The 12,754-nt window shown below is 38.6% G+C and overlaps 1 protein-coding gene across 1 annotated transcript in view; it reads right to left on the reverse strand.

Moving 5' to 3' along the window:
* UTP15 (UTP15 small subunit processome component) overlaps positions 1 to 12,754 on the reverse strand; it is a 1,055,146-nt gene that overhangs the window by 589,580 nt on the left and 452,812 nt on the right. Inside the window, exon 7 of the mRNA XM_044063945.1 lies at positions 10,935 to 11,070. Within this exon, the coding sequence (XP_043919880.1) occupies positions 10,935 to 11,070 (136 nt within the window). The remainder of the gene's footprint in view (positions 1 to 10,934; positions 11,071 to 12,754) is intronic.

A 12,754-nucleotide genomic window follows, 5' to 3' on the forward strand; every position in this document is an offset into this window, starting at 1 on the left:
CATGTTGGTAATGACCAGGTCTAGGATATTGGAGCCCCTGGTGGGACTAAGGATTAGTTTATCCAGGGCATTGGAATTTATGAATTCCAAGAGCCACTGGGCAAAGGTGTTGGTACCAGAGTAGTTTTCCCAGTTAATGGCAGGGTAGTTGAAATCACCCAGTATTAGGGTGTTTGGTTGTATCTTAATATTTTCCAGTATATTTAGAAAGGTGTAGTGAGAATCTTGGGGCATGGTGGGGGATCTGTAGCAAGTTACAATTTGGATTGCAGTCTTATCTAGTATTAGTTGCACCTGGAGAATTTCAGATGCATTGTGTTGGGCAACTAGCCTGGTGATGTGAATATCCTTGATGAATATGGACACTCCTCCAACCTTTAGTGTTTCGGTTCTGGTTTGATGGGCGAAAAGTATGGTAAGAGTTGTAGCCTGGTATTGCAGGGGTGCTCTCTGGAGCCTTGAACCAGGTCTCAGTTACTGCACAGATATCGATGTTCTCCATTTTTAGGAGTGCCTCGAGAGGGTGCATTTTGAGGTTTAGACTTCTAGCATCGAGTAGCATTACCTTCAGATTTTGCATGCTTGTACCGGTTACGGTGGTGGTTTTGTACTTTGAACTCTGCCTAAAAAAAGGCACTATGGGGTGGCGAGAGCCTTAGCCAGTAACCTGAATCCCAGGGGAGACGGGTGCAAACCATCTCTGGCAAAGCATCGTGGTCTGTCAATCATATTGTCCCTGGCATACAGATACTGGATCCCCTTTGAATGACACCAGAAGCTTAGCCAATTGTTGAATTCAATCATTTTATGCATGTAATCATTTCTGAAGAGGCCCACACCTCTTTCAGAACGTCAGGTATTTAATCTTGATATACACAGATGTTTACAAATCATTTGACAAGCATGAAAAGTCCTTCCTGTTTTCCTTTCCAATTATTCCAACACACTTTGGGGTCAGTCAATCACTCAAACTATAAATTAGGACAGGAAGAGCAAATTGGTTTACAACTTGGACTTTGTTCCTAGATGTCTGCTCTATTTTCAGTATTAATTTTAGTCTTGCATTTGTCCATCTTTTGGTGTTGATACTTCATCAATTCTTTTAAATCACATTCCTGTACCAGATTGTTTTCTTGGTGCTGCAGCTTTCCTGCTTTAAAGGTTGCTTTTACACATTTATCAAGACCAAATGACATTCTTATATCATCTGAAAATGTTTTGACCATTTCCGGTTCTGCTTTCAGTTCCTCTTCTGATGAACTATGCAGTTTTAAATCATCCACAAATAGAAGACAAGTCATTACACTTTTGTTTTCTGAGAGCCAAATTGTATCCATGACCTAATATGTTAAGTTGACAGCTTCATGGATTATGGGCAAGACAAAAGAAAAGCTGTGAGAGTCACTTTGGAATATCGGCCTTTGAATTTTTATCCCTGGAATAATAATTTGTCGTTTAACATGACTACCGTCCCATCAGTCTGACGAGCCTTACTTACAAGGCCATGGAGCGTATTATCATGGAACTTATAAACAAAGACATTGGCAACCTTCAAACACTGGACCCCACCCAGTTTGGGTTTGTGAAGGGCCGATCTTGTCATCTGAACCTGATTGACTTCTTCAAATCAGTCTCCAGAGTCATGGACAAGGGTAAGGTGGTCCACACAGCCTATCTTGACCTCGCCAAGGCCTTTGACACCATCCCCCACTCTGGAATCATAGATAAACTTACTAAGCTGGGCATTAATCCCTACATCACCCAATGGGTTACCAACTGGCATACTGACAGAACCCACACTGTAAAAGTAGCTGACTCCAAATCCAGCTCCAGACAAGTGGAGTACCTCAGGTTTCAGTCCTGGGACTGCTATTGTTTGGCATCTACTTCTCTGAAGTACAGGCCAACACTAAGGGACTCTGGCTAACAAAGTTCGCAGATGACTGCAAACAGGGCCATTATTGAATCCTCAAATGATGTGGATACTCTGCAAAAGGGCCTTACAGAAACAGATGCTTGGTGCCAGAGCCATGGGCTCAAGCTCAATGCCAAGAAATGTACAGTTATCCCCTTTGGGAAAAAATATGTACCCATGAATTACCACACAGGTGACAGTACACTAAACACCGAAAGTGTAATAAGAGACTTAGGGACACAGGTGGACAGTGGTCTCACCTTCGATAACCACATCGCCACAACAGTCAGGAAATCCTTTTATGTGGCACACCTCATCACGAAGGGCTTTTCATCCAGAAAAAAAGAGGTCATTGTCCCACTGTACTCATCCCTCATTAGACCCATTATAGAATACAATGCCCCATTTGGTATGTACCTCTCAAGACATCTGCAACAACTGGAAAGGCAGCAGAAATACCTCACTAAAAGAATCACAGGCCTAAAGCAGATGCCCTACGCTGACCGCCTTAAAAAACTCCAGCTATACTATGTCGCATATCGTCTACTCAGAGGTGATCTCTGCTTAACATACAAGGTCATGTCAAACTCAGAGCTGTTGGGCATGCTACACTTGAAGAAATCCCAATCCCTCAGAGCCACACACTCCATGGATCAAAACCTTGCCATCACAATAAACAAAACATGCTGGAGGGATAGGTTCCTGACCCAGAGACTCCCCAGACTCTGGAATAGACTGCCCACACATGTCAAGCAGAGTGCATCTTTGGCCCTCTTCAAAAGGAACCTTGACGATTGGATGGGAGAAAGGAAATTCACCCCGGGGATCACGTCAGTCGCCCTGCTAGACAAGGGTCCAGGGAAGAAATAGCCAGGGAATTGTTATGGCTAGGCTTGTATAGGCCCTAGGGCTGATAGCCTAGTACCAACCTATGAACCTATTAACTGCAAAGCGATTTGCCACTGTTTCATGGTTGCTGCAGTGTAATTGTTCAATGTAGGGTAAATGTATCTTATACATTTTTTAAGCACTCTTTTATCCATGAATGTGGAACACTATCAAATGCTTTTTGTACTTATCCATGCTATACTTAGATTCTTCCCAGTTTTACAGTTCTCCATTATGACTTTAACAAATTGTTCCATATGTTTTTTTTTTGTTACCCTTTTGTTCTATGGCCATGATTAAGTTTTCTTCTAAATGACTATAAACACTGTTCGTATCAATTCCAGTGCATAGTTTATATGTCATCGGAAGGCAAGTTATTGGTTTATAGTTTTTAGGATAGCGTGCAGGTTCACCAAGCAAGACTACTGTTTTTCCTGTTGTTAACCAGAATGGTGCGTGTTTGGGGTGCACATATAAATAGTTCTCACTCACGGCTAAATCTTCATGTAAAGATGTTAATACTTTTATGGCTATCTTCATGTAAAGATGTTAATACTTTTAGCCAGAAGTTGGGAAAACCACAGGCCCAGATGAAGTGAGCTTTTCTTACTTTGTTTCAATTTCTCTGGCTGTTACTTCATCCCATTTCTCATCTTGTACATTTGAACTTCTAATTCTTCCTTTTACTTCTTCTATTCATTCAGCATTTTTGTTATGATCCACAGGATCTTCATAGATATTTCTCCAAAATGTATGTATTTTTGTTTTGGGTAGTGCATCAATTCTTTTTGCCTTGTTTCTCAATTCTCTATAAAACTTTTTTGGGTCATCAATAAACAGCTTATTTTGTACTTTTCCCTTATATTTATCTGCATACCTTCTAAGTTTTTCTGCCTGTGCTGATATTTTTAGTTTACTTGTTTTAGTGTGCAATATATCCTGATCTGCTTTGATATTAAGCATTGCTTTTGTCATGTCTGAGTATTTTTGTTGATTTGTTCCCTTTCCTATACTCTAACAGTGACACTTATATTAATTGCTTTATAGTTTTCCCTGTTCGATACTTCCATGATGGCATTTGATTTCTCCCCTTCCTTTCCCTTACTGCCCTTGTGGTTTTTGTGGTTAGACCGTATTGGTTATTAATTTAGTTGCACAATAATACATCCTATTTACTTCTGTTATATCGCATGAATTTCTACGAACAGTCCTAATTAGTGTGGTCATTTGCCCATTTCTATTAAACAGCTCTTCTCTTAGATCATTTTCGTCTAAAATGAGGGCACATGCTTTGCTCTCCATGTCATGCAAGCATTCTACAGAAAGGTCCAGAGCATCTTCCTGTGACACATTTGCTTTAGTTTCATCCTATCTCATCCGTTGCTCTTTCATATGGGAACTCACTGGCCTATCAATCCACGACACTGACTGCATTAGAGTTGCCACAATTTCCTGTTTCTTCTGTTGCTGTGCAACTCAAACTGAACTTTTGTACTGGCTTCCTGTGAAAGGTTCCAAAGTATCTTCATATGGCAACTGATTAAATGTTTCCCGCTCTACTGGTTTCTCCTTAACTTGCGGATCCATTGCCCTATCCTGCTATGATGTTTATCAGAGTTACACTTTCTACACTAAATTCCTCACTTCATAAGTAATCCATAACCTCAGTTTCTATGTCTAACGTCTCCATTACTAATCTTCTTTTCCTCTTTTCTTATTTTTGGTATTGTAAAGTTTTCCATACTCTTATGCCTTTGCCTTTATCTTCAATACAAAAAGAGAAGCACCAAAATTATTTGATTAGTTTTGCTAAATCCTTTGCATAAATATTGCACCATATATTTTTTTCCTTTCCCATGTCCATATTTCTTCAGTTGTCTCCAGCTCCTCCTTTCTTGGGGGGGGGGGGGACTAGTTCACTCATGCTGTGATATAACCTGTGTTAAAACTCTCTACACTAAATCTTTCACTTTGCAGGTTCTCATTCCATTACTTCACCTTCTATTTTTTTTATACTTCTATTTTATTAATCTTCCATTCTACGTTTCTCCTTTGTGATCTTATTTTCAGTATTGTGAATTTTTCCACATCTGGATGCCTTTGCCTGTATTTCTCTTCTAATATCTTTGGGGCTGTTTTTGTATTGATTAATCTGGCTTTCACCTTTGAATAAATATTGCACCATATCAGATCTCTCTTTCCCGCATCCATATTTCTTTTTTATACCTTTCAGAAATCTCTAGATTTTTTCTTTATATTTTCGCACTGACTCAGTTGCTTCTTTTTCCAAACGGCCCAAGGTTTCTTGGTTATATAATGTTTTTCATAAACCTGTTGTATTAATGAACACACATTTTTAGTACAAGCTTCTGACAGTTTTAATTACAGGTTGATAGCTTGGTACTAGGCTATCGGCCCTTGCAGATCAGGCTCATCAGACTGATGGGACGGTAGTTCCTGGGACCCAAGGTGGATCCCCCCTTGTGGAGTGGGATAACCGTAGCTGTGCACCACTCTGTGGGCATGAAGCTTGAGGTGAGGCTATGATTAAAAACATGACACTTAGGTGGGGTGCCAGTTCATTCTGTAGTTCACGTAGTACAACAGCCTGGGATGTCATCTGGTCCCATGGATGCTGTATTCTTAGCTTTGGAGAGTGCGGTTTCTACCTGTGTGGCTGAGATTACCGGAATTTGGCAATCTTTTGGTATTGAGATGAGCCCTTTAGGGGGTAAGAGTGAGGTGAAGTTTGCACTAAATCGATCTGCTAGGATATTGGCATTATCCTTGGGAACAGTATATTTAATGACATTCTATTGTAGCTCACAGCAGATCTGAGCATTGCCATTTAGATTCTTGACATAACTATAGAATGCCTTGTGGATGTCTTTGGAATCTTTGGCAATTTTATTTTCGTAACTAGCTTTGGAGGATTTTATGAGGGATCTCAGCTTCTTACTGTGGCTGGTAAGGGAGTTTTTTGCATCCTGGGATTTTCCTCTTTTCTGCAACAGTTTCTTCCTTTTGTTGTAAAGTTTGTTTATGGCAGAAGACCACCAGATTGGCTTCCTTTTTTTGGAGGAGAATGTCTTGGTTCTATTTGTGATGGCACGATTCATGCACGAGTGGATATGTGCGTACAGTGCCTTAGTGTAGGATTCAGCAGTCGAACTTTCAGCTCCTGTCTGCATGGGTGTCATGAAGTTTGTCACTTCTGACTTGAGTACCATGAAGCTGGCTTTGAAAAAGTTTTTTATGGAGGTTTCCTTACTGGGGGATGGGATGTGGATGGGGCAAGTATTTTGCTTTCCTCCAATTTCTCTCACCCTTTTTGTACATTTTCGTTCTGGAAATTCTGGGCTTCTTGCACAAAAGTAACCATACATAATTTCTTTCTTATCCTCGGTAGTCCACTATCATCTTTAAGGCTGTTTTTGGCCCATCAGTTTTTGTGAACTACTAATTCCTTCTACATTAGGAGGCCTTCCTCCTCCTGAACCTGGCCTAGCCCCAATTTTAGGAATGTTTCTTTGTCTTGAGGATGTTACTCTGTCATTTTTTTCCAGTCCTGGTACCAGTGTACCTACCAGGTTTGGGCACTATTTTTTATCCTGGGTCTTGCGCAGCCAGCAATTTTTAACCTACTTCTACCCATGGTATATGCTACATAAAATACAGTCTATACATCAGTGTTGTCTTGGTGAGAGTTTGTGAAAAATAGGGTCCACCTCATAAAGGTACTCACCAAGACTTGAAGATGAATTCAATTTTAGCAATACTCTCTTCTTTGCTTGCTGATTTATTATCTCTCCATTCAAACCCCACTTCTGCTTCAGAAAGACTCCTGGAGGACCTAACAGTAGACTGATATCTGGAGTGTTTTATCAGGGTTTGCATTAGTGGACAGTAGAGCAGATGAGAATTAGAGTCAAACATGAACTTGGGTGAGCGAGGTCTCAAGGTGAATGAAGTATTGGGTATGGGATCCAATCGTTTCAGATCTGTAGGCTGGATGATAGGACTGGCTGAGATAACTACCTGATCCAAGGCTTAGGATCTGCAGTTTTTCTTTTCAGATCCAGCTAACTCAGATCTCATGACCTTCAAATTTTTTTGTGCAGGCTCCAAAGATAAAGAAGTTTTCAGATACTTTGGAAGAGAACATTTCTTGTGCTCCAATGGAGCCTTGGATGGTCTGTTGGGGGTTTGAGTACCGGTGTAAGATAATGACGGAGGTAAAAGTCCTTTTAATACCAGTTTGTTTCTTCTGTCCACAATAGCTCTGGAGTTAAATACGACACAAATGGAATGGTTTGTATAGAGATGGGCTGCTCCCAAATAAACTCACTCACTGGTGGCGTGCAAATGTTTACTTTTGTGCCCACCGGAAGTGCATTTGTTTTTAATCTGTACATTTCTCAGCCATATTAGCTATAACTAAATTAAAACTAACTTTAAGTAAATAAAGAATACAGAAAGAAGAGCTACCAGCAATGACAGTTAATACCCTAAAATCTGGGTAATAAAGGAACAGAAAAGCAAATATAGAAAGAGAAGTCCCAACAATGGTACGTTACCTTTTGAAAAGACAGGGAGTAAACAGATACAATATGCTGAACTATTCAGTCAGGAACCAAATATAAACATTTAACAGAAAATAGGGAGAGGTATTAAAAGACAAATAAAAAATGCTTATTACATAATCTGAATGCTATTAGGGTGGATCCATGTCCATCCCAGATGGCGGCAAATGAGATCTGGGTAGTGGGGATGAACTAGGGCATTATGGGTAGACGGAGGAATTCAATAGTCAGATCCAAAGTATGTGAAGTGTAGCTGAATCAGATCAGAGATCAGATCTGTGACCCATACATTGAGGAAGAATGAAAAGGACAACATAAGAAGAAGCCTACAACCCTTGGTGGAATAAGAGACTAAAATAAGCACGACGTGGAATAAGGCTTACTTGGATCGTCAAGGACATATGGATGTTGACATTTCTGTAGTGTAGTTTGCAACAGTGTGAGACTGTGGAAAAACTGTTCAGAAGAATTTATTACAGCTGGTGGAGATCTCCACTCATTAAGATGCAAATCATCAAAAATAAGAAAATGATAAAACGAATACCAGTTCCTGAATAAAGGTTCTGCCAATAGTACAGGACAAATACACAAAAAAACAAAAAACAAAAAAAAAAAAACATGGAATCACCACAGCTTAAGGACAAGATTAATTTTAATGTAAAAAAATTAATAAGTGCTTTCATGACTGAACTGTTGCTTCTTCAGACTTTCACAATAACAGCACCTGCTCCCTATGGTGTCTCAAAACCCTTGCTGCAAGCACGTGCACTCCCCCATTGAAGCTTTTTACACTGATATGCATTAGTTACATTTTTTATATAAATGTTTACGAGATGGTATGTATATGTCTTTAAGAGAGCTACATATTTACTCGATTTGTTTAACTGGATGCATTTTAAATAGGGAGCAGGTGCTGTTATCGTGAGAGTCTGAAAAAGTGACAGTTCAGCTGTGACAGAGCTTACTCATTTTTTTACATTAAAGTTATTCTTGTCTTTATACCGTGGTGATTCTGTTCAGTTTGCTTCATCAAAAATAAGCACCAAAACTCACAAATGAACTAAAAACTTCAGGGTTCTGTGCCTCCCTTTGCCCCAGTACCCACTTTATGCAATAACCCAGAGGATGAACAGACACAGAGAAAGGACTAATTTTTAAAAAGTTGTGATCTAGACGAGATGAATAGTCATGAGTTCTAATGTTCCTATACAGAAAACTTTTCCTCAGTTTAATGAAAATGCATTTAACTGGCTTGCTGGAGGTGGTAAAAGTTATAATCCACATTAAAGATGCATGGCAACTGGTCTGGGTATACATAACTATTTCTAATTTCACTAATATGTTCCTGTACTAGTTTGCTTATTTGTCTAACAGTTTGTTCTATATAATATTTTTCACAGGATCAACCCAATCCATAGACCACTGCCATTTGGTAACCATCTTTATCATCTAATGCACAAAAATAATGCCCATCAATACAAAATTCCTGCCTGATATCCCTATAATCACAAAATGAACAACCTTCACTATCTTTCACATACCCCAAATATTCATGTCTCATTATACTACAAACTACTAAATTAAAAACTGTGAATGACTGCGTGAAACATGTAATTTCAAGTTCAAAAGAGCTGGGCCAGATGTAATTAACATACCAGTAAAGCTTCAATGTACATGATATCCCCTCAAAAAAGAGGCATACCTCATTAAAAGATACACTTCCTTTTTTTTTTTTTTTTTAATTGTAGCCTTATCAGTAGTTTTATTTTCTCCAAAGAGGAAGTCAGCTGATCTGAGGTATAACCTCTTGTATCAAGCCTCTAGGCTATAACCTTCGACCTTTTCAAACTTTATAACCTCCAAACACAACTCTCTCATTCTTAAAAATACTTCCCATATAGCAGGAAGTCCATTAAATGTGGTGACGTGCACTTAAGGCAAATAGTATTTGCAGTAGCAGGTTTTTTAAAAGGGTAGTGCATATACACCTTTCTTTTACATAAACTGAAACATCTAAATAATATATAGGTGCCCTATCTAATTTGTGTAAAAGTTAGAGCAAAAGTATTACAAATAAAGTCTACAAACCCAATGAAAGTATGAAAAATCCCCTTTAACAAAAACAAAACCAGATATCTTTTATAAAAAATTACATTTAAACAGCCTCAAAAACCTTCCTTAGATCTACTCATAACCAAATTTAATGAGTGCAAACCTTGCACTCATAGCTGTTCTACAAATCTGGCTAAAGAAATCCTTACTACAAAAAAGTTAGTGAGGCTAAATCTAATGGTATTTAAAATAGCCAAATTAATTATTTAATATAATAAATGTTATGACAACAGAAGAATATAGACTACACACATCCACTGTAGTAAAGAAAAAAGTATCCTGCAATTGAAATAACCATTTCCTGCAAAAAATTCTTACAACCTCTAACATATGACCCAAGTTTTAAAAATTAGACTGCAAAATTAAACCTGAAACTATTTTCACTGTCCCTACTCTGTGCAGCCTTATTCATATTTATCAATTGCAAAATTTCTGAAGAAAAAGCATGGTGTCTGTTTAGCGTAACAAGTGATACTTTTTTTGCAAATGACAGAACAGTATACATGTACTCAGTAACTCGCCTCCAAGTAGCTCAGTTGAGACTTGCTGCAGCACTCAAGCAGCAGTTATTTTTTATTTATTTAACATTTGTTGACCTGGAAAGTCTGACTAGGACATGGCTATTTTCAGCAGAGGCCTGGGGGGAAATGCTCCAAGCACATGTCTTTGGAAAGATCAGTGGTTTCCTCCAGTAAGCATTATTCATACATTCATATTACATCTGAAATCTGCATGGCTGACAGAGGAAAGCTGGAGAAGTCACACAAGTTTCATTAGCCCAAAAGACATAGCTAACATGTTAGCACACATGTGAGTGCAAATGTGCACATACACACTCCTGGAAGAACAATATGTGAGGGCCATGCTTACTGAACATAGCATTAAACATAAAGCCTCAAACAAAGTTGCAAATAGTACTCTGAAGATAACAAACATGGATATAAAGATGGCTAGAATGAGTCACAAGATCAGCCACTTATATGGTATACAACAAAATGACTATATAGCAGAAGTAGGCATGGTTACCAGCTACTGTTTGGGAGACTGACATGGCTTCTAGTTTATCTAGGGTACAAAATGTTACACTTATTCAAGGTACATCACATTCCTTTGGTCAAAAATCATCTGAGAAAACAAGTTACAGTGTCAATTGCTGCACAAAATATAATGAAGTAGCAAGCACCATGAAACAAATGGCTAACAGTCCTATCACTGATAAGGTACCAGGTGTGGTATGACAGCCCTCCTTGAACTGAAATCTTGAAACACACTGTATGTGGTAAATTTACCAAATATGATGTGCATCTGTGTATTACAAACATTTTTCTAAATGCATCTACACACAGGTTGCACATGTACAGAGAATCAACTAAAGACTAAGCAAATTCTCCATATGATTACACTCCAGTAAAAGATTACAAAGGAGAGAGACTCACCTGTCCAGTGATCCTGAAAACAGTCGCTGCCCGGAACTGCTAAGGCACAAACAAGTCACTGTTTTATGATGATTTCTTAGCGAAACTAATAACTGACCTCCCTTTAACATGTCCCAGACTTTAACATATCTGCCACCTTAAAAAAAAATATATATGCTCTGTTTAATCAATGGTTTCTTCAATTATCAGAACCTTTGAATGACTGAATGCATATGGCAAGAATAAAACTCAATTATGCTAATAGCAATATTTAGTACATTCTTCTATACCAAATCCCACTAGTGGAGCCATTTCTCAAATGACACCCAATACTAACTAACATTCTTGACATCAAGATAAGTACAATGATGCAACAATGGTACAGTGTCAACTTCTAGAAAAGCATATACAGCCCCAGGACACTTCAGTTTCCTGGTAAAGACAGGAATATGAAAGGCTAACTAAACAAGATTAGCTGTCACAGCTACAAGTAACAAAGGCACCTGTCTAAAGTGAACCAACTAGGGTAGGAGAATAGGCAGAAGCTAGGTTTTTGGCCATTGTGTTGGATAACGAAAAGCTAAATAACTAGTCTTTTGAGGTAGAAATAGGGGGAAAGAGCACTACAGTAAATGACTGCCCACTGATGTAGGCTGGGGATGATAGCACGAACACTGGCATGCATGTACATAGGGTTTTAAAACGGCTGGTAATATGAAAAAAGGATAAGGCTCATGTGTCCTAATGATGTAACTGCATACATGGAGAAAAATCAAGATCATCATTTCCCTCAGTGCACCTAGAGAGAGAAAAGTATAATGCAAATTATGAAGTTAGGGCTTCAAGTGAAAGATAAAGGTTGTAGAGTCATCGTTAGATAATCTGGATGGGTTAAACCTCACAGTTATAGTGGAATCAGCTCACAGAGGGCAGAGGTAATAACAGTGCATTTAAGTTAAATTATCAGTTGAATTAGAGAGATCAAATCAAAGCAAGTGATAAAATAAGACTGAGAAATGTAAAGCAACACATCATTCAAATATGGACAATCTCATGCAGTTTGTATGAAATCATAAAATGCTGAACAGTGACACTAAAGGTACAGGAGTTTACACAGGAGATCTCAGACAGACTGAAAGAGTACCAGCAAAAATTAACATTTTCTGTTTACTTCTGTTAACCCAGGTGGGCTGGGCCAAATAACCATTTTCAACCACGACTATTTCACATTCATCAAGGTTATATCTTCAACGAAATCACGTTTCCAAAATCATTCTCAAGTAGAGTACAGTATATACCGGAAAGTAAAAAAAGAAATGACCAATGCAGCCCTTTCCTAAAACCAGTGTCTAAACTCTTACAAGAAAGAGGATTTCAAAGCTTAAACTGAGGAATAAGGCAAAATGCCTTAAATATCAGACACATGCCTTCCACATAAGAAATACAGAACTAAAAATAAGAGTAGCCATGCTAAAACATGCTTAATCATACTCTTCTGTAAATTGGGTATCCCTGCAGACTAAAACATTGATAGCACACCCCTAAAAGTACACCCAGTGGTGAGGGACTTAGGAACATAGACAGTAACCTAAACTGTGACCACCAGGTAGCTATGGTAGGGAGGAAATCCTTCTGTGAAGCTCAACTTACAAGTAAAGGCATGACATCAAATTCAAAGGAAGTCATAGTGCCATTGTAATCAGTCATCACCAGGTCCATAGTAGAGTACAATGCTCCCTGTTGCATGTACCTAACCAGGAACTTACACCAAGTGGATCAACCTCAGAGGTTTCTCACTAAAACAAAATATAAAGTGCAAGACATGTCTTATGCAGACCAAA

The sequence above is a fragment of the Protopterus annectens genome, chromosome 2.part2 (assembly GCF_019279795.1).
Source record: "Protopterus annectens isolate FY-2018-M chromosome 2.part2, PAN1.0, whole genome shotgun sequence".
Lineage (NCBI taxonomy): Eukaryota > Metazoa > Chordata > Ceratodontiformes > Protopteridae > Protopterus > Protopterus annectens.